Raw genomic sequence first — 22,875 nt, 5'->3', positions numbered from 1 at the left:
TTTGGAGCGATAACAGGTTGCCTACAGACAAACGTGCGAGGAAAACAACAATTGTCTCGGATGCTAAACATGACCATTAAACGGCTTGCTGATCAAGAATGGCATTTCCCGCGTCAGGTCGAAGATAATCAAAGACATTCTCATCGCAATGGCCTTTGCCATTCACTCATCGTTTCAATCTCTCCAACTTTGCCTATGTTCACCGTGCAACTACCCTGACATGACAATAGGTATCCTATATCTTCCAACTACACATAGGCCTACAACGACACGGCAGCGCTTTTCATGTTGTAGTTTTTCACAGTAAACTTTACTGTCCCGACATGGTAATACGCAACCTGTAGGCTATTACCGTGTAACACACCAAGAACACAAAAAATGCTTTAGTCCTCCGAATTTGAACACATCTCACCACAAAAACACGCAGTGCGAACCACACAGTGTCCCTGAATGACATGCAGGACAGATAGGGGGGCACCTACATATTGCTGCTTCTCAAGCGCACGGCACATTTCAATCAAAACTAAGTCATAGGACCACCTAGGCTACATAATACTCCTCGTAATAGTAATAATGAATGTTGCTGAAATTACAATAATAGTCATTCACAAAAATATCACATGCAACAGAAATACTTCGGCCACAACTATGATTAGGCCTATCTGTAGGCCTAGGGGCGACATCATTTCACGTTCTCCTTCGAGCTTTACGCTGCAGCCTTATGAGACCAGTCAATCATATATAGATTGGAGACATGTACAACATGCAAAAGGTGTAATGCAAGAGTGTTCACATCGCCACATCTGCGCTGACCGTCGTTGCGCTGTAACGACAGACTTGAAGAATACGGGCACCTGTAAAAGACGCAGTAAAATATTAGTATTTCATTTGTCAATTCAATTGTCAATGTATGAATATGAAAGGGGCAGATATGGGACACAGTTCTTTAGTGTAGCGCTCCCACTGCAATAGCCTAGCAGCAATTTGTCAGGTAATTCATGACTGTAGGCCTATCTGTATCTGAGGACTTCGAATGTGTCAGCGTACAATACCGCCCCTTTGTGGCCACATTAGCTCAGTTGCTTGATTGATATGTGACGTGGGATTATTGAGGGAAGAAACATTCGTGCCGTCAGTATTTGTTCTTTATATAATTGAAAAGCACGGTGTGGTGCATAATGTGCATTGTGGTGCATATCTTTTGTGTCTTCTTTGACAAACTGACCGATTTATTTTTTTCACATGTTCTTACACACATATTGATTACCATGGTGCCCTATGTAATAACACTTAACTTTGATGTGAATTATTTCGAGATGTACATCGTGAAATGTTATTCTTCTTTTTGGACGCATACAGCTGTGCGCCGTGCACCTTGTTAACTTGTCACGGTGATTGCACAGTCAACATGCAAAGAGATGAGAGACATGCAAAAACAGGTCTATGAGAAGTCCCATTGTGAAAATGGTTTTCTTTAATTATCTTCGAAATGACACAAGTTATGATCATTCTTGTTACGCATGTCGTTCCATGACCAGGTGTAGCGTCCGACACAATTGTTGTTTTCCTCGCACGACACCAGCGGCGTCGGCACAATCCGAAATCTGTAAAACCTGTTCTGGCTGCGAAAAAATGAATTGAAGTGAATGGGACCGTAAAGTCCAGAGTAGCTGCGGGTAGCTGCGGGAAGCTGCGGGCCGCTTGACACCAGTCCGTGCACGGATGTCAACACGAGCAGCAGCGGTGCTGGTTCTGTCCTGGCAGAAACAGATGGCTGGTTCACGATTCCACTATTATGAACTTCTCCAAGTAGATGATGAACCTTTCCTACGTAAGCGGTCAACGCGGTTTTTGTTGGGATTCATTCAGTGTCTTGATGGATTGTAGGTGCAGAAGTTGTGGGACGTACTGCGTGTCATCCTAGTGAAAGCAGTGGTATTGGAGTGCAAATGCCAGCACTCAGATCCAGGTAAATCTCTCTCTCTCTCTCTCCTCTCTCTCTCTCTCTCTCTCTCTCAGCAATTCTATGTCAAGCATAGTGAAGTTCACCGATTAATTGTTGCATTTTAATTACCATCTTATTATGCAAGTTCTGTGATAAGTTAGCCTATGTCTTCCCTTATACAGTACTGTATGTCTGTTAAGTCTTATGCACCTTAAACTAGTGATTTTTTTGCGTAGGAGATGACCCATGGTTCGCGAATCAGACAATTTGAAAAAAATATATCATTCATTTATTTATTTATTTATTATACAGTGAGTCCAATATGTATTTGATCCCTTGCTGATTTTGCCGGTTTGCCCACTAATAAAGACATGATCAGTCTATAAATTTATGATAATATGTATTCAAACATGGAGAGACAGAATATCAAAAAGAAATTCCAGAAAATAACTTAAAATAATATATTTTAATTTATTTGTATTTAATTTAGGCCAATAAGTATTTGACCCCTCTAGCTAAAGAAGATAAAGTGCTTTGTGGCAAAGCCCTAGTTGTCTAGCACTGAGGTTAGATGCTTCTTTTAGTTAATGACAATGTCTGTGCATATAGTAGAAAATATTTTTTGTCCATTTTTCTTTGCACATTATCTCTAAAACATTAATAGTTTGTGGCTGTAGCTTGGCAAATGGGAGGTTCAGTTCTATCCATAGAATTACTATTGGGTTAATATTTGGAGACTGTCTAGGCCACTTCACGACTTTAATATGCTTCTTATTGAGCCACTCCTTTGTTGCATTGACTGTATGTTGTGTATTATTGTCATGTTGGGAGATCCAAAAATGGCCCACCCTTCAGTGTAGTGGTGGAGGGAAGGACGTTTGCACTCAGGATTGCACATTACATGTCTCCCTCCATCCATTCATTGACGATGCGAAGTTGTCCTGTGCCTTGGCCAGACAAACACCCTCAAACCATAATGATACCACTTTCATGCATGATGGTGAGGAGGGTGTTCTTGGGATCATAGACAGCAGTACTCTTTCTCAAAACACATTGAATTGTGATAATGCCAAACAGCTTGATTTTGGTTTCATCTGACTACAGCACCTCCTTATCATATCCTAAACCAGTCTGATGTCTGCTGGCAAACCTCAAGTGGGACTGCGCAGGTTCCTTCTGAAGTAGAGGTACCATGTGTGCACTACAGGATTTTAAACCTCTGTGGCATTAAGTGCTACCAGTAGTTTTATCAGTGATTTTGGTCCCAGTAGCTTTGATATCATTGCCTAGTTCTTCCCGTACAGCTCTAGGGTGATTTCTTTCTGTTCTCATGATTATCAAATCCCTACAAAAGGTCAAATCTTGTATAGAACCCCAAACGGGGTGATGGATAGTCATTTTGTATTCCTCACATTTTGGAAGAAATGCATCAACAGCTGGGTCATTAATACCCAGTCTCTTTCTTGTGGCTTTGCAGTCCATTTAATCTTTGTTCAGGTCTAAAATTGTGTCCCTGATATCATTTGACCACTCTTTGGTCTTTCCCATGCTGGTGAGGTTGGAGTGTGACTGATTCACTCATACTATGGACTGATTCTGCTGATTCAATGTGTCTTTTATGCATGTTAGTATGTACAGGTGTCTTTAATTCAGATGACAAGTTGATCGGAAGTGCCCATCTGGTCTGTGGGCCCGGAACTGTGATCAGTTGGCAGGGGATCAAATACTTATTTTGCTCGATGAAATGGAAATAAATTAATATATATTCTCTTGAGTTAATTTCTGGATTTTCTTTTTGATATTCTGTCCCTCCATATTAGAATACATATTATCATAACATTTATTGACTGATCATGTCTTTTTTAGTAGGCAAACCAAGAAAATCAGCAAGGGATCAAATACATATTGGACTCACTGTATTTTATGTTTCCAAAAAGGTCTTGTGCACCTCGCAGGCTATTTACATAGGCCTACATGCCTGCTGTCCCTCACTCTGTCCACAGGTGCACAGGCCAGGTTCGTCAGAAGTGCGCTGTGGCATTGTGGGTACGGTGCCCGGTGGGTGGTGCCAACACAGGCTGGCAGTGGCTACGGAGGAGACCGTGGCGGTGGGGTGGGGAGCCGAGAGCTGCTCCTGGCCTTCGGCTGGATGCTGTCGTCTGGAAGCCTGCTGGAGTATCTGCTGGGGGAGAGAGTGCTGCAGCTGCAGCCGCTGGCACTGCCTCCTGCCCAGGTGAGGGGCCTGGGGCTGGGGATGGGGATGGTGGTAGTGATGGTGGTTGGAGCAGGGACAGTCTCCGGGTCCTTCTGAAGGTATTTTTGGGGCCCTAGGCATAGGGATTGGAGCCTGATTTTCTCTCCAACCTATTGGAGGAGGGACCCCTTCTCCCTTTTGATAGCAGTGTCATTGCACTTTCAGTCATTGAATTTAGGGAGGTTTTGCCTCACTCAAAGAGATGTCATTGCTGCCATTTGAATACAGGTATAAAACCAGTCACTAGGCAATTGCCCAGTTTGTGTGCCTGGTTGTGACCGGCCTGACTGGCTCTCCAACACCCATCTCTGTCAGAGATATTCTATAGAGATATGCCAACATAATAGGTTTCTATGGGCACCTAACGTGACCAGGTTCCGGTCTGCCTAAAGGGGCGTGTCATAATGCTCCTACAATGAATAGAACAGTCCTTAGGTCTGCCTAAGGGGGGCCATAATAGAACCAGGAAACAATGGGCCAATGGAACCTCTCTCTCTCTACTCTCTCTGCCTCTGTCCTCTTGGCTCTTGTTTCCAGTTGGAGCTGATGCTGGGCCTCTTTTCCTCTCCAGCTCAGTCCCAACTCTCTGTCCTCGACTCAAGCCTGCAGGTTGTCCACATTGTAGGGACTTGCAGTGCAATACACATTATATACTGTAGCACACATGCAAAGCGTACAGTACAAAGTGTACATAGTTGAATGGAGGCTAAAGCTGGTTCACCCTCTCTTTTTTTGACTGTACAGAGTCAAACCTTGGAGTAAAATTATGTCGCTCTCTTCTTCTTCTTCTTCTTCTTCTTCTTCTTCTTCTTCTTCTTCTTCAGAAACTGTAACCGACTCAGGAAGTACACAGTGTTGCAGTTTTAGTATTTGGGTTGTAGGGTAGAGGCATGTCTGTCTGCAAGCTGCCTTACTTTGCACATTAATATGACACATTCACGTAGAACAGATATATTTCTTTGTTGTTTTAAATGTAGAACCAGTACCAGCTGGCCAAAAATAGCTAAGGCATGGTGCCTGAAATCGACTAATATTTTCGGGCGTAGAGTTATGTCTTCCTGTCCACCAGACATAAATAAAGCAATTAACATCTTTGTGATGGTGCGTGACATGATTCATGAAACTACCGTAATTAGATCAGAAAAACAACATAATCAAGTACTGTAATTTTCTAAATTGTAGAAGTACGCCGTTTCAGCTGTGCTCCCATCTCCGTTACCCAAATGGTTGCAATTTGTATCCAATCCATCAGGTGGCAGCATTGCTTTACTGAATATGCAGGGGCCTAGTTCCACAATGAGCAGACCCATACCAAGGCAGAAAAAAAGTAATAGATTGAGCCCCAGGGCTTTTGGCATTAATAACGTGTATGTGTTCATGTTATGATACATCAGCAGAAAAGGGGGGTAAAAAAACCGATATAGGACAAGTTACCCTTAAAGTTATTTAAAAAAAATAAATGTGCAACCATACATAATTACAGACTAAATATAGCCAATCAAACCACGCATGGGATTAGGTAGGAAGCAATTATGTTGCGTTGTGTACTCGTGTGCACCTTTGTGTGTCTTTCACTTAATCTGTGTCTTTCTCTTTCACTCACTCTTTATATCCTTACCCCTCTCTTTCTCTCCCTCTGTCTTATCACTCGTTTAATATACTGTACTCTCTCTTTCTCTCTCTCTCTCTCTCTCTCTCTCTCTCTCTCTCTCTCTCTCTCTCTCTCTCTCTCTCTCTCTCATTCAATAAGTCTTTTTTACTCCTATCTATCTGTCTTCACTCTTATCAGTCATTTAATATTCTCTCTCTCTCTCTCTCTCTCTCTCTCTCTCTCTCTACTCTCTCTCTCTCTCTCTCTCTCTCTCTACTCTCTCTCTCTCTCTCTCTACTCTCTACTCTGTATCTCCTGTTTTCAGGTGTGCTCTCCTGGAAGTCCCCTGATGGATTTGTGGGAGTGTGGCAAGGGCAGAGAGGACGGTGCTGCCGGAGCCAGAGACGGAGCCGGAGGCAGCAGCACCAGTGGGAGTGGGAGTGGGAGTGTGGACCTACGGCACCTGCAGTGGGAGTATGGCAAGCTGCGCCACCGCTGGAGAGCCCTGCTTTCTGCCCAGGACGAGAGGGCCAAGCTCATTCACAAGGCAAGTACCCACAGCAAGACCAACAGTCCAAACCCAAGCCCCAGCCCCTCCTGACACAAGCCATGAGAGTGCAGAAGAGTAGGGTCATACATCTCCACCTTTAAGAGGTTTGGGAAGACTCTTCTTCTTTTCCATGAGTTCTTCCCACAGGATTTCCACCAGCACTTTCTACCACATTTTTCTAAAAACATGTAGAGTAATTTTTTTCTGCTTGTTTTCTAAACAAACAATGCCCGGTGGCCCGAAACCTAGCTTAGCCTAGCTATCAGCTGGTTGCTACTCTCAGATACACACAGAGCACACAGGCAGTTTACATACAGCCTCCCCACTCTAGTCAATCCATGCCTGCAGTTCGCCTAGGGGTCGCTGTCGAGAGAGCAAATGGAGCCTGCACGCGTCCATTGGCCCCCCTATAGTGCAGTACCACTCTGGGAAGTGGCGAGTCTTTAACCTTTAGAATCTCTCTGCAGAGCAGGAGGAGGGAGCCAATCAGAGATGGATATCCACGAGAAACCCGGAAGACCCTCTCTCTTGCCCACAAGCCACCTTGTTAGCTTGCAAAAACGGCTTGAAACAAGGCAACCAGAACGTTCTTTTAAACAGGACCAACACGTAATGCATTCAATAACAATGGGGGACACAGCAGTATTAATGAAATAACGATGAGAGGACATCTTTAAGCTAATGTTTTATGGGGGCTTTTATATATCATGTTTCCTGTGAAACTGTACAACATTCATTCTTTCTAATCATGAGACATGTGTATTCGATACCGTGTATGCAATAGGCAAACGCCACTCAACAGTTTCCTGCATTAACATTGTTATGTGAAATCTTCAACGATTTTGTAGCTGTTTGTCTTCTGTCAGTCACTTTGGATAATAGCCTGTGCTAAATGTTTATGTTCTGTAACATAGTATTCATAAGGCAATCCATAGGCAACATCGTCCAGTCCCATATGCAGTACAGACCCTGTTCGTTTTAATGCAATCCTATGTATAGTTATAGTTTCCACCCCAACACCAGCCCCTCTTAAAGTGACATTCCCACATTACTGGATGCTCAATTTCCTAAACTGGGAAATCCCATGCTGCATTCACATCGTTCCAAATTGTAAGACAGCATGGATGTTCGTCCCAAAGCAGTAGCCTGAGGTAGGGAGCCAATCTGATAGCTGGGAGGGGTGGAAAGATGACTCGTATTACTCGACAAACGGAAGCTTGCAGTTTTTTTAATTCAATTGACACAATTGGCTATGGGCTATACAGTACATGTGCACAAAATGAAACATTTGTAACAGCCAATAAATGGCCGTTGGCGATCGTAAGCCACGCCTCCCCTACGAGAGAATTCAGTAGCCGGTCTCCTGACCATATATCACGTGTGATATGGTGTGGTGTGAGCCAGGCAATCACTTCCCACCTTCCTTCGAGTTAAGTAATTGAGTTTTACCTTTCTCCTGTCCTTCTAGCCGTTCTCAGGGTCTGGTGATATCACTCCCAAGTTCCAGGCTAGCCTGTATGTCTATCATTGAACCAGATGGAACCACCTATGTGTCGCCAGAGAACTGCTGGAAGAACAGGACAAGGAGACGGTTAATGTTACTATCTGTAGAGTTGGCCCCAATTCCACCTCCCTCATAGTGTGATATCATCTATATAGTGTAGTCCCTTGCTTAGTTTAGTAGTCCCTTAGCTTAACCATAAGGCAGGTCCTCACAGGAGCCAAACAACTTCTGGGCTATGGGCTATACCGTACAGTACATTTGCACAAAATGGTACATTTGTAACAGCCAATAAATGGCCGTTGGCAATCGTAAACCGCACCTCCCCTACGAGAGATTTCAGTTGCCGGTCTCCTGACCATATATCACTGGTGATATGCTCTGGTGTGAACATTTTCTATCTCCCCTCAAGTAATTGAGTTCTTTCTTCCTTTTCTTCTAGCCGTTCTCACAGTTTGGTGAGGTCACTCCTAGCTAGCATGTATGTGTATCATTGAACCAGATGGGACCAGCTATGTGTCACCAGACTCAAGAGAACAGCTGACAAGGGTACAGTAAATATTACTATCTATAGATAGAGTTAGCCCCAGTTCCACCTCACTCATAGAGTGCGCATGGCTTGACATAAACTTTTTCAACCATTGGCCACTGTGGCTAGTGGTTTTCCCGAATCACTAGCCATTCAGGTGTTCCACTAGCCACAGATTTTATATTGTTTTTTTTTCTTTTATCATGATAGTGTACGTCTAACCTTAGAGGATGAGGTGCTAAAGCAAGATGAGTGTATAGCTTTTTACCTGGAAGTATATCAAGCAAATAGAAACTGAGTAGCTGAGCTTTTTCACTTTTTCTTGAACTTAAATACAAACAATTGTGCACAAGGGGCACACAATAGAATAGGCTATGATGCGTATGTCATACCGAGGAATAAGCTGCCAGCCAAATTGGCTAGTGACAATGAAAGTATTACTAGCCACAGCCAAGTTTTACCAGCATTTGGCCAGTTGGCTAGTGCCAGTGTCAAGCCCTGATGTGCGATATCATCTATATAGTTGTACAGTGAGTGTATCTCCTACATTTGCATGTACTGTAGGTACAGGTAATTAGTCTGTGCTCTCCTGCGGGGGAGCTGAGAGTGCAGCGAAGGGAAGTTGTTTTTTGCACATCCTGGGACAGAGAGCGGGCTGAGCTTTTAGCTGAGGTACTGCACTGTGTGTGTACACCGCAGGGGAGCCTGGAGAGATGGCCCCTGGAGAGGTGGCAAGGCTGGGGGAGTGGATGGAGGAAGGAGACCCAGCAGAGACGCTCTGGAGAGGGGCGGTCTCCCTCAATACCACCCATATGGATGTGTAGATGCACAGACTTGAGTGCACACACACAAAAACATGCTTACATAGGTATGCTTACTCAAGCTGTACATGCACGGACACACAGACATGCACACACATACTGTAGCTGTATATTATAATCACACACACACACACACACACACACACACACACACACACACACACACACACACACACACACACACACACACACACACATATACAGTACAATGGTGCACACACACTACAGTACAATGATACACACACAAACAATATGCACCCCTGCACAGACACACACACACACACACACACACACATGCACACCAGAACGAACCGACATATTATACATTCTCACTCTCTCACACGCACACGTATATTCACACGCACAAGTGATTTAATATGATTGGGGATAACGCAAGTGTTCCAGCATCCATCCATCCATCTGTCCGTCCATCCATCCATCCATCCATTTTGAGATGAGATGAAATACAATCACATCAAGCAGCACCTTTGCTGCCTCTTTTTTTATGTCAGCCTTTTGTCATGAAGGCCACCTTTTACTCCTTTTTACGACGACATTTATCATTTCTCAGATTCCGTAGTGAAGCTCACCATTTTCAATGGGAAAAGATTTAGATGCGACTGTGCCAACATCTCATTTCAGCAAATCATCACCACAAAACAGATTTGCATAAATGGTAATCGAATGTATGAAATAATCCAAATCGGGATGCATAGTTGTTTTTACAACAGAGCTTTTTTTATCCCCCTCTTAGCTATGCATTGAATATAACTGATTAATCCTGCCTTCTGGCTTCTGGCTGTGCATCTGATTCCAGAAACTATGCCGTTGCACTTTTTTTTTGTCTCCACCCCCGGTGTTGTGTCGATATGAGCTGTGCTAATACCAAGCTGAGCCATACCAAGCAATTACAATTCAATACATAAAATGTATGGAGGACCCAATTCTGCCCGCCTCTCTCTCCCTGGACACAGGACAAGTGACCCCTTGGGCTATGTTAATTTGGTAGCTCATCTGGATGATGGCCAGGCAGCAGGGCTGGACTGGCCACCTGGCATAGCGGGCATTTCCCGGTGGGCCCTGCACCCTCGTGGGCCCCTATTACAGAAATGTAAAAAAAATAAAAAACTATGTAGAAAATAAGGGCCCACGAGGGTGCGGGGCCTTCCGGTGAATCAGTTCTGCACCGCTAATTATGAGGGGCCCCTTTCAACCAAAAGTGCCCGGGCCCTATTTCTCCCCTAGTCCAGCCCTGCAAGGCAGCCCATCTCGACAGCATCAGCGGGCCAAGAATCTCCTCAAGAGTTTCTGCCTCTCTCCCTCCCGGTGGCCTGGCTTCCATAATGCTCTGGTGTTATACAGTACGCTGCTGCCAGCCATCACCTACGGGTAATTAAAAGCCTGGAAAAAGAAAAAGATTTATGCATATGAATACAGTGTGTACAAGCAAGGCGCACACAAAACATTGCAGACAGAAATTCAGAGTTGTAGAGAGGAGAGGGAGAGAGGGAGCTTGTATGCATTTTGTTGTGTTTTTTGTTGAGAAGCTTGTGAGAGCTTGAAAGCCTGTGTGTGTGTGTGTGTGTGTGTGTGTGTGTGTGTGTGTGTGTGTGTGTGTGTGTGTGTGTGTGTGTGTGTGTGTGTGTGTGTGTGTGTGTGTGTGTGTGTGTGTGTGTGTGTGTGTGTGTGTGTGTGTGTGTGTGTGTGAATGCTTTCGTGCATGTGAGAGAGTAACAAAATCAGCACTTGGTGTATCCACCCACACACCATGCCACACATACACACACACACGCACACCTCTCTCCTTCCTTGAGTGACAGTAGTGATGGAGCTTGATTGAGTGATAAGGCCTCCTCTCTGGCCGCGAAGGTTAATCTCACACTGTCACTCGGGGCCCGGCTAGACGCACTGCGCCTGCCTGTCCTCACAGACGGCTCCCACACACCCACACCTACCTCCACACACACACACGCACACATACACACACACACACACACACACACACACACGCACACATACACACACACACAGACAAAGAGTTACACACTCTCTCTCTCTATCTCTCTCTCTCTCTCTCTCACACACACACACACACACACACACACACACACACACACACACACACACACACACACACACACACACACTCACCCTGTCTCCCTCACACACACATTCACTCACACACACAGCACACCGTCCCCTCTCCCACCCTACCTTATCACCACGCCATCCACCTCCCTATGCACCTGCCACACTCAACTCCCCATCTCTCTCTCTCTCTCTCTCCCTTTCTCTCTCTCTCTCTCTCTCTCTCTCTCTCTCTCTCTCTCTCTCTCTCTCTCTCTCTCTCTCTCTCTCTCTCTCTCTCTCTCTCTCTCTCCCATCTCTCCCCTGTCTACTGCCCAGTCAGCCCTGAGTGATTTCTCTGCAGCCCCTCTCCATCAGGTCATCCATCACCGGCCGCTGATGAATATGACAGGTTAAAAGCTGGAGGAACGCACCGCGCTGTTCCTCGCCGAGTCCAGCGGAAGAAAAGAAAGAAAGCAGCTAAGGGTGGGGCAGCTGATGGTGTGTGTGTGTGTGTGTGTGTGTGTGTGTGTGTGTGTGTGTGTGTGTGTGTGTGTGTGTGTGTGTGTGTGTGTGTGTGTGTGTGTGTGTGTGTGTGTGTGTGTGTCTGTTGGTGGTGGTGTAGTATAGTGTGTGTGTGATGAGAAGGGTTGCGTGTTAAAAAAATTGTACTTGCGTGCAAAGACTATAAGCTCCACTATGTCGGTCAAAAAAAGGTCAACTATGCACTGTATGTCAAAAAAGCGTGATGTTTGCACTTTGGAAGGTTTGCACGCAACATAAGCCTGTTGATATTGTACAGGAGCTACACAGTCAAACTTGCCTGCTGTTGTGTAACAAAAAAAACAACAGGGTAGACTGATGGAGACAAGTATGGTACAAATGTCAAATGCATACAGACAGACACTATCCACCATCCTCCCAATGCCTCCCAGCAAAATGAACAGTGAGGGTGTTAGTCAGATGACAGCAATGTCAATTGCAATATCCCAAGGGGCATTTGCTCAATCATACGTACGTGCACACTATATGTGTCCAAGGACAAGCATTTGGTATTGGAATAATCTTTAGAAAGGGCTTCAATTAATTTTCCTTTATGGACTCTGTGTCTTTGTCTGTGTGTCTGTCTGTGTTTGTGTACAGTATGTACTGTGCATGCATAGTTTCAGTGAATAGCTCATTGTTTCTTTTCTTTGTGCACTGCATGCGTCTGTCTACACACACACACACACACACACACACACACACACACACACACACAGAGTGCATAAAGTATATATAATCCTGGGAAAGAGCTCCAGGAAATGGCTTCAGCACAGTCGCAGGCAGGCAGCTGTGCCGTCTTGGCAAAGGTCCTGCAGGTATGTATGTAACTTATGGAGTTGAATTATGCATAACTCGCTCTCCACTCATCTCATCTCCTCTCTGCTCTTTTCTTTTCTCTCCTTCTCTCACCTCTCTCCTCCCCTCTCCTCTCCTCTCCTCTCCTCTCCTCTCCTCTCCTCTCCTCTCTCATCTCTTCTTCTCTCCTCTTCTCTTCTCTTCTCTATTCTTCTCTTCTCTCTCATATTTTCTTTCCTCTCCTCTCCTCTCCCTTCACTCTCCTCTCCTCTACCTTCACTCTCCTCTCCTCTCCACTCTTCTTCTCTTCTATTCTCTTCTCTCCTCTCTTCTCCTCTCCTCTCCTCTCCTCTCTTCTCTTCTCTTCTCTTCTCTTCTCTTCTCTTCTCTTCTCTTCTCTTCTCTTCTCTTCTCTTCTCTTCTCTTCTCTTCTCTTCTCTTCTCTTCTCTTCTCTTCTCTTCTCTTCTCCTCTCTGCAGGTGCTGTCTGACATGGGCTCCCAGCCTGCCTCCCAGCCCCCCAGCGCCCAGGTACAGGCTGCTGGCACAGGCACAGGCGACGCTAGTCCGCTTAGCAAGGTGAGCGCCGCAAACACCCCTCCTGTCAAACTGACAGCACTTGTTCTCTTCTCTTCTCTTCTCTTCTCTTCTCTTCTCTTCTCTTCTCTTCTCTTCTCTTCTCTTCTCTTCTCTTCTCTCCTCTTCTCTTCTCTTCTCTCCTCTCCTCTCCTCTTCTGTTCTCTTCTCTCCTTTTCTCTCCTCTCCTCTCCCCCTCTGGAATCTTGGCTGTATGCTTGCACAGTTTTTGGTCTATTTTCGGGTTTCTGTTTCTTTGGCAAACAGGCAGGAGAGGGAGGAGGTTTTAAAAGAGAGGATGTGGGAATGCGTTTTCCTTCCAACCCCCCCACCCCTCCCGCCTCTCCCCTGTCTTCCCGCCTTTCAGCTGTAGCTGGCATTGAATGACAGGTGGTGTGTCAAGATGTTTTGAAAGAACAGGCGGGCGGCGAAGTGTTTGAAAAGTAAGAGGCAGCATGGTGCTTCCCTTTTATTTTCTTACCACTCTCCCAATTTCCACATTCTCCTGCCTCCTTTCTCTCTCTCTCTCTCTCTCTCTCTCTCTCTCTCTCTCTCTCTCTCTCTCTCTCTCTCTCTCTCTCTCTCTCTCTCTCTCCCTCTCCCTATCTCTCTTTCTCTCTGCCTCCCATTCCCCACTGCACTTCAAATAGGCCTTTAAAACAAGTGTTTTTAACACTGTGACCCTGTGGCTGGCACGGGAAAGAGAGAATAAGGCAGCGGCAGCAGCAGCAGCCTCTCTTGAATGTGTTATTCAGATTGCACACAGACACACAGAGAGGCCCCCATGACGAGCGCTGTGCTGTGCTGCTGCTAACCATGACACACACAGGGTTTATTTCTGTCTTGTTTTTGGCAGAGAAAATTGGGAGGGAGGAATTGAAAGATTGAAACTTGAAGGAGAAGAAGTAAACTGCGAAGACAGAAGTCAGAAGAGGCAGATGGGAGGAACAGGAGAGGGAGAGAGAGAGAGAGAGGAAGTGGGAAACAGACAAAAGATTTTTCTGCAGCACGTTGTAGAGCTGTAGTCTAGCTAGCTAGGCTGCTCTCACTTTTTATTCCTATGCCAAGCCTGTTTGCTTTGCAGTGTTTCCTGGGAACGAGCTGCAGGTAGGGGGAAAGTGTTGCAAGCAGGAGAGTTGGAGATAAACGGCCTGGCGCTCCGTTGCTGTGTGTGTCTAATAGACAAGTGTGCTCCAGGGGGTGGAGTTTGCAAACGCAACCCCGACTCAACCCCAAGCCCATTCCCAAGCCCGATCCCAAACCCTTGAAAGCCTCACTCATACTCGCACCATGCCCTTCAGCTGGCTAAGATGTGAGCCAACACAATGAGCGCCCACTCCCTCTGTACCCACTCCAACACACATACGCGCACACACACACACACACACACACACACACACACACACACACACACACACACACACACACACACAAACATGTGTGCACACACGCTCACGCACGCACTCACACATACGCACACACACGCCTTTTAGAATGCTACACTACCTTGTGTGTGTGTGTGCGTGTGTGCGCGTGTGTGTGTGCGCATGCGTGCGTGCGCATGTGGGTGTGTGTTTGTATTGGAGGGAAGGCTGATGTAGGGGTAAGGACTTGGGGAGGGGGGTTGTGTGCTGGGACAACTGCTGCCGGCTGCATGGCAAATGGAGTGGAAATGGAAAAAGAGATAGCAGAGGAGAGCAAAGGGAAAACACAAGTGTCATGTGGTGTGTGCATAGCCGGTTGTGGGTCTTTACAACATTCGGTGCATGCAGTTCACCTACTATATACTGTACACAGACATAGCATGCAGTATGCATGTAACATGCCCTCATGCACTTACATACATACACACACACTCATATTATAGTACATACATGCACAAACACATATTATAGTACATACGCACACACACACACACACACACACACACACACACACACACACACACACACACATTATAGTACATACACACACAAACACGGATATAATCAGGAATACACACACACACACACACACACACACACACACACACACACACACACACACACACACACACACACACACACACACACACACACACACACACACACAGTACATACCACATGCACCACATGGACTGTGTATGCAGAGTCCATGATAGTCTATGGTGCTGGACAGCACAGAATGACTGATGTACAGCCGCAGCAGTCTAGCATTAATCAGCAGAAAAGTAGTAATAAGTGGATCCTTTCTCTGGGAGGAAAAAACAACTAGAAAATGAGAAACTAGGTGGGAAGTGAGGAACTTATAGTTGGGCTTATTTTTTTTAGCTTTCAGGTTTCAATTTCTTTTTTCATTTACTGTAAGCAAATCGAAGAACAGAACTCAATTTAAAATGATCCCAGTGGGCAACACACACACACACACACACACACACACACACACACACACACACACACACACACACACACACACACACACACACACACACACACACACACACACACACACACACACAGAGGTGGCTTAGAAAATATTTTTTCAGCACAGTTATCTCATTGAAAGGTGTGTATTTGTGCAATTGACTCCTGTGTTTGGGTTTGTGTTGGCAGAAAGATTTCATTTTGTCATTGATTTTTTGTATTTTGTTATTGTATTGTTTTGCGGTGGTTAGGAGATGGAGAAGACGAGGAGACTTAATCAGCTGCTGGAGGCCTACCTGCAGTGGAAACTTCTGGAACCCTTGTTCTGGCGATGGATGGTAATGTCTATCTTCCTCTACTGTACCATTCTTTCTCTCCTTCTTCTTCACCTTCTTCTTCTTCCTCCGTTTTTTTATCATTGAAGGCAGCTTCTGGAACCCTTTCTTCTGGCGATGAACGGTAATGCCTAACTTTCTTCACTGTTACCCCACTCTTTCTCTTTATTTTTCTTCTCCTTCTTCTTCACCTCCTGCTTCTTCCCATCTTCCTCTCCTTCCTCTTTAAAATGAAAGGCTGCTTCTGGAACCTTGTTCTGGCAATGGATGGTCATTTCTAACTTTCTCTTCTTTTCATTTAGCATCTTCTTCTTCCTCTTCCTCTTCCTCTTCTTTTTTTAAAAGTGAAAGCCCACCTGGGAAACTACAACTCCAACTCCCATTGTCATTGTGACACAGCACTCCACAGGACACAAGTGTACACTGCATACAACAAAATTGCATTCATGCCTCACCTGTGCTGTGCAAAGGGGCACCCTAAGGGAGCAGTGCGGCGGGATGGTGCCATGCTCAGGGTACCTCGGTCATGGAGGTGGATGGGGGAGAGCACTAGTTAATTATTCCCCCCACCAACCTGGTGGGTCGGGAGTCGAACGGCAGCCTTTGGGCTACAAGTCTGACGCCCTAATCGCTTACCCATAACTGGAAGGCAGCTTCTGCAACCTTTGTTTTGCCGATGGATGGTAATGCCTTACTTTCTTCACCGGTCTTTTTTCTTATTCTTCCTTTTACTGCATTGTTTGTTCTTTTTCTTGTTTTTCTCTTCTTCTTCTTCTTCTTCTTCTTCTTCTTCTTCTTCTTCTTCTTCTTCTTCTTCTTCTTCTTCTTCTTCTTCTTCTTCTTCTTCTTCTTCTTCTTCTTCTTCTTCTTCTTCTTCTTCTTCTTCTTCTTCTTCTTCTCCTTCTCCTTGCCTCACTCTCTTCGTAGCCACACTCTGCTCATTGCCAGAGAGCCGCTTGCTTGGATGGACCATTTGGCCGCGTTGGCCTCAGCTGCTAATAGGCTCTGGTGATTTAGAGGCTGATTGCGTTGGCACTCGCTCACAGATTTGATGGGCTTTTCAAAACTGCTGTCTGCTGTCTGATGCAGTTCTTTGTCAGCAGAAATCGGACGAGGTGAGGAGAGAAATTGGGAGGGCGGGGACTGGTAGAGGTATTTCCAGAATGCTCCGTTATGTGTGTGTAGGGGAATGGCAGCTCTTAAAGCAAAGAAGGCTTCTGATGTAAAGTAATCCATCTGGCAGTGTTTTAGAGTTGTTTTTGATGAATGCATACAGTACATACGCGTGCGTGTGCACACACCATCCACTCAGGTCAGTGTTTCCCACAGAAATTTTGGAAACTATGGGGGCAGCCGGGGTTTATTTTGTCCGGGGGGGGGGGGGGGGGCGGGTGTGTCTTGTCACACGGGCCTTTTTTTTTGGGGGGGGGGGGTGTATTCTTGCAGCGTAAAATGCAAAAAACGGCAAAACAATGACTACAGTATGACATTGGCGCATGGAGAAACTGTAGGCCTGGGCCTATATTTCAGCCATTTATATTTTGAGAAATAAGGCTACATAAGATTTTACCCATGACTTGTATAATAGTAGTACATTGTCATTGTCAAAAAATGCAGTACAGTGAATAATTTCTGTTTACAACACAGTTTCATTCGTCCCTCATGCAGGGGTCTGGGAAACAATAAAAAAAAACAAAATAGGAGCAGAGATAAGAATTTAAGAGCACTCTGAAATTGTTAACGCATAGACAAAAAGGGTCTTAGAGGGTAGGCTATGCCTTTCCCCCCACACATATCTGTAGGCGTACACATTCTTCATGAGGGGTGCTGGTCACAGGGCCAGTTTTTTCCAAATTCCTCCATTAAAAGGGCTGAACAACATATTACACATTTATGTCTATATTCACATTCATTACACATTAATTTCTATATGCAGACCGATGTCTCCTCTGCTGTGTCAATGAAGGTCTGTCACCAAACTCATTACAACTGTAAAACAAAGCCTAGGGAGTGTTAGTAAACTCATCCCAACTGTCCCTTCTCTGAAGGTTTTTTATATTGCTCCCAAACCCAAGTAAACTACAACAACTTGACTAGGCTTTTGATCCCTGTCTTTCAAGCACTTGTGGTTCTCTCTATAGCAGGGGTGCCCAACCTTTTTTTTAACCAAGATCTACTTTTGAAGTTGATAGTCTGCCGTGATCTACCAAGTCAAATTCATGGATGTCAGTATAAAAATTTAAGACCACCATTTATTAATCACCATTATTATGAACAAAATGTTTTCAGTAGGCTACTATGGCCGTATCTTTTCAGTGTGTTTTTAAAGTGTGTGTTGAATAGCCTATCTTTACAAAGCAAATGCAGCACTGATAGTATGCAGAGATAATTTTCAGTCATACACAAGTCATAAACAACTGAAAACATTTCAAAAGGATAAACATTTGGTATATAAAAGGCACATGGGCCCTATTTCTAAAATATGATGAAGCATTATCATGCCTTCAGTGGTATAGGCTACAAATTAAAAAGGGCTCAGAAATTCACCATTTGTTGAGAGAGAGAGAGAGAGAGAGAGAGAGAGAGAGAGAGAGAGAGAGAGAGAGAGAGAGAGCAATGAGAGAACTCATTGGATTGGTTAACACCCCTGTTAAGTGTGACTTCTTCTATGAAGGTTTTTTTTTCAGCTCTCTGGGACAGTAGCACAGCAAAGTCTTTCTATTGTGAGTTTGGCCAATCGTTTTGTCCACAACTGAAGCAAGAAACAGCACAAATTGAAGTGAATTCCATACATGTCAACAACTAACATTTCCCTTACACGCGGCACGCGATGTAAACGCAGTTAGCGATGATGCATGCGACTAGCGATTTGGACGAAGATCCTCGCATATCGGCGTGTCATATAACGCATCGTTGCGCACATGTTCTGTTACTCACCCGATGTTACACGTGTGCACACATGAATCAACTGTAATACCCTTACGGTCACTTCCTTATGCTTTCCCCTCTTTCTGTGTTACCGTGGGACTACTTATCTAACCAATACAGAGTCTATAGGATGTATTTACTCCAGCAGGAAAATGCGAAGGAAATTCAAAATCGTAATTCAAATCATTTTTAACAAAAACGGATATCGTTTAAAGTTAAATTTTTTTTTTTTTTTTTTTTTACATTTTCGTAAACTATGGCGGCCAAATTTAAACTATGGCGGGCCGCCATAGTTTCCTCAATGTATGGGAAACACTCAGGTGGACTCTCGCTCTCTCTCTTTCTCTCTCTGTCGCTCACAAATTCTCTCTCTCTTCTCTCTCTCGCTCGCTCTCTCTCTCTCTTCCTCTCTCTCTCTCTCTCTCTCTCTCTCTCTCTCTCTCTTTCTCTTCATCTCTCTCTCTCTGATTCTCCATCCAATTTGAGATGAAGGTGTTTGCGGGCGGGGAATAAAACAAAGTGCTCACGCCGTTTTCCTTTTATTTGGCAGCAGGAGTGTGTCTCCCACCTCTTGGTGACCGCATTAAATAATTAGAGAGCGCTTTGTGATGCCCTCAGTGCCTGCTGTTGCAGCAAATTTGACAACCGCCAAAGGTTTTGTTTTCCTCTCTGCTTTGTTTTATTTTGCCTTTTTGGTCTTCCACAACTGTACCAACAAATGCGGAAATTTCACACAGAGGCTTAAGACCATCAGGCTTACGACAAAGCATTGCTTGGGGAGGAGGCGTAAGCTCATCATCATTGTACTTCACAGCACCACACACACAGATATACACACACAGAGCCGTCCTACCCTGGCCCCTAGCCTGCAGTGCGAACCCATTATTGTCCTAATTGGGCTGTGAAAGGAAATGGTACAAAATTAAGCAGAATACAAAATATCTTCTTCTTCTTCTTCTTCTTCTTCTTCTTCTTCTTCTTCTTCTTCTTCTTCTTCTTCTTCTTCTTCTTCTTCTTCTTCTTCTTCTTCTTCTTCTTCTTCGACTCTCCCCACCCCCCTCTCTGGTGGAATACATAAGTTGTACGTATAATGTTATGCTGGCAAAAACTTAACGCATAGTTTTTTGTTGAAAACAGCTCTATTTATATTTTTGTGACAAATTCATTTTTGAACCTCACTCTTCTCTCTCTCTCTCTCTCTCTCTCTCTCTCTCTCTCTCTCTCTCTCTGACGCAAATTCCAAGTCATCTCTAACGTCACTCTCTGGCCGAGACTTCACAGTGACGCACCTGTCAGTTTGAAAGGCAGGGACTAGAGAGAAATATCAAGCGCTTAGTTTCTTTTGAGGTTTATGAAAGCTGATAACACTTACAATATATCAGAACGGTAATTGCCAGAGAACACACACACATAGACAGCTGAAATTTATCTACTCACTTTTCCTGTGAGGTATATTGAACAATAAATGCAAGAATCGAAGTCGACAGAATAAACGATCGAATGATTAAGTGAACAAATGAAAACCTCTCTGCACAGTCTGAAAGGCGGGAGTGGTTGGTGGGAGGGGCTGGAGCGGAGGGAGGAGGTGCCGCAGGAGACGGAGGGAGGGAGGTAGCTGGGCAGCAGTCAGCCATGATGTGTCTCCCAGGATCGAAAATGCTGTCGGCGGCCCCACAATGACTGTTTTCTGGAGCCCAGACGAGTGTACGTGTCTGGCTGCCCACTCACACGCTGTGTGGCCGACCGTCCAGTGAACGCTCGGGACAGTCTAGACGGAATGGAATCGATATACTGTACCCCTACTCCTCCTCCTACTCCTCCTCCTCCTACACCTCACCCACCCAGCCCACACAGGTACTCTGTCATAGACAGAAGAGTTTGGTAATTGAGCACACCCCACAGAGCACATAAGTGAGAGTCTAGTCCAGTGTAGCATTTTTGTGCTCACTTACACAAATACATATATAAAACAAACTAGTAAAGTTAAGTGGATGTGAAATTGATGGATGTGCAGTTAAGTTGGTGTGGGGTTGTCGAGGCTGTGTCTTCCAAGACAATAACATAAGGACCCAAGGCCTACTGCAAATCCTGTGAGAACTTTCCTGACCAAGAAACTAATTTGCTATGTAAATGTTGTTGATTGTTTATGCATTTCCTAGACTTCCAGAGGAATTCCAGAGATATTTACTTTCCGTAAATATTATGGTTTGGTGCTCTGGTCCGTCCCTTTTGTCACTGACATCCAGACAAGTAGATGTTCAGCTTCCACAAATGTTTTCAGACATGTTTGCTGTGATCTACAGCAGTGGTTCTTAACCTGGGGTGCACCAGAGATTCCAGGGGGTGCACAGAATTTTGTTTGTGTTGAGGTTGTGACCAAAATTCTGCGTGCAAACATTATAATTAGGCCAAATCAAAACCAAATTAAAGCATGTTTTGGTCACCATTTTATGTCATTAAGGTATTGATTAGTGTCTCAAGCAAGAATCATTTGTAATGAATCTCTTAAATATTTTTTTACTGTGTATATACACATGTAGAGATTTGGGTTGGTGCGTGGCTTGTCTTTGCCACAGATTAGGGGGTGCTTGAAGAAAAAAAGGTTAAGAACCACTGATATACAGGACAAGACTTGCCTGTCTCAGTCCTCATATATGGCACTCCCCAGTAACCCCGATCTGCAACCCTGTCTTAAAAGGCTTCCTAGCCACTTCCAGAGACACGCCTTATCTCTACTCAGACACTATCCTCCTGTCCCTTCTGACTACTCGAAGTTTCCTGCCAAGTACTCCTCCTGCCAAACAATTACACCAAATTGGGAGTGACCTTATCCACGTTGCTAAATATTGATTGCGATTATAGTGTACGTCCAAGTCACCAAGTCCTGTGGAGGTCTTGTAGCCAAGCACACCATTAAATAAGGTCTGGAATATTACGAGATATTATAAATATTGTTAATATACTAATTATCATTTTATTTCTATCTATGAAATTGGTGCACTCCCACGATTCAACCGTGTTGTCTATCACATACAGTTATTAAGACTACCCTTTTCAAAAATAGACCTTAACAGATGGGGTGGGTTGGCGTGAAGCAAGTTGGTGTGACGCAAGTTGGCGTAACGCAAGTTGGTGTGGCGTGGCGCAAGTATGACAGTTGTACGTTTTCCAACTGGCACTTTTATGCTTGTTGTTGACTCACACTTGCTATCTGACACATCTGAATGTTTTCTTTTGCATGACAGCACTTAAGCAAGGATGACGCTCCGTAGTGAACCTTTATTTGAATCCAGTACAGTACTACAGTTACATCTACAGTATGTCTTGTACCGTTTTGTTGCAACATTTGAACAAAATTTCCTTCGGGATCCATTAAGTATCTCTCTATTCTGTGTCAAGCATTCAGCCTCCTGCTGAGTTCAACCAGTTTAAATCTCATTTGAGGTGTCAATACTAGAGAGGAAAATCCTTGCCACACGCACACATTTATTCCTACCACACTCTTAATCTGTTCATCTCAATGAACAAGCACGCCACTGTATTTTGTTTGTAGATCAGCTTATTAACAATCAGATGAATACACACAGACAGAAGGAGTAGCGCTGTGCATGGTAGGGATTTTGTTCTCTGATTCCAGGATTGACAGTTTTAAATCCGACTTAATTGGGGTTAATTCCAAAAGCGTTAAAAAAGAGACAGTGGTTGTTTTTTTTTAAAGAATTCTCTCCTCTCATGCCACTCTATAACAACATCTTCAACAGCAGTTCTGGTCTTTGTCGTCATTTGAGGCATTGCTTCTTTCCACTCCTTTGCAGGTGTGGTGTGATTGTTTTTTTTTTCTCTGTGTTTTTGGTTCTGTTTTTTGTTGACCTAAGGGGTTATTACTGTAATTTTCAGTTTTCTCCTGCACATTATTTTAAGTCAATCAATCAATCGATCAATTAATCAATCAATCAATCAATCAATCAATCATTGCCAATCAGCCATACGACTACAGCAAACCACTAGCAAACACTCAAAACACTGTGTGGTTCAC

General features: G+C 44.5%; 1 protein-coding gene across 1 annotated transcript in view; it reads left to right on the top strand.

Annotated features, from left to right (window-relative positions):
* The window catches only part of tedc1 (tubulin epsilon and delta complex 1), a 28,619-nt gene that overhangs the window by 1,980 nt on the left and 3,764 nt on the right, over positions 1 to 22,875 (top strand). Inside the window, exons 2-6 of the mRNA XM_063224073.1 lie at positions 1,888 to 1,969; positions 3,949 to 4,178; positions 6,116 to 6,337; positions 13,079 to 13,177; positions 15,828 to 15,914. Of these exons, the coding sequence (XP_063080143.1) occupies positions 1,888 to 1,969; positions 3,949 to 4,178; positions 6,116 to 6,337; positions 13,079 to 13,177; positions 15,828 to 15,914 (720 nt within the window). The remainder of the gene's footprint in view (positions 1 to 1,887; positions 1,970 to 3,948; positions 4,179 to 6,115; positions 6,338 to 13,078; positions 13,178 to 15,827; positions 15,915 to 22,875) is intronic.

Source organism: Engraulis encrasicolus, chromosome 19 (assembly GCF_034702125.1).
Source record: "Engraulis encrasicolus isolate BLACKSEA-1 chromosome 19, IST_EnEncr_1.0, whole genome shotgun sequence".
NCBI classification, from domain to species: Eukaryota; Metazoa; Chordata; class Actinopteri; order Clupeiformes; family Engraulidae; genus Engraulis; species Engraulis encrasicolus.
Note: the sequence above shows the minus strand (reverse complement) of the source record. Positions and strands in the feature narration are given on the sequence as shown.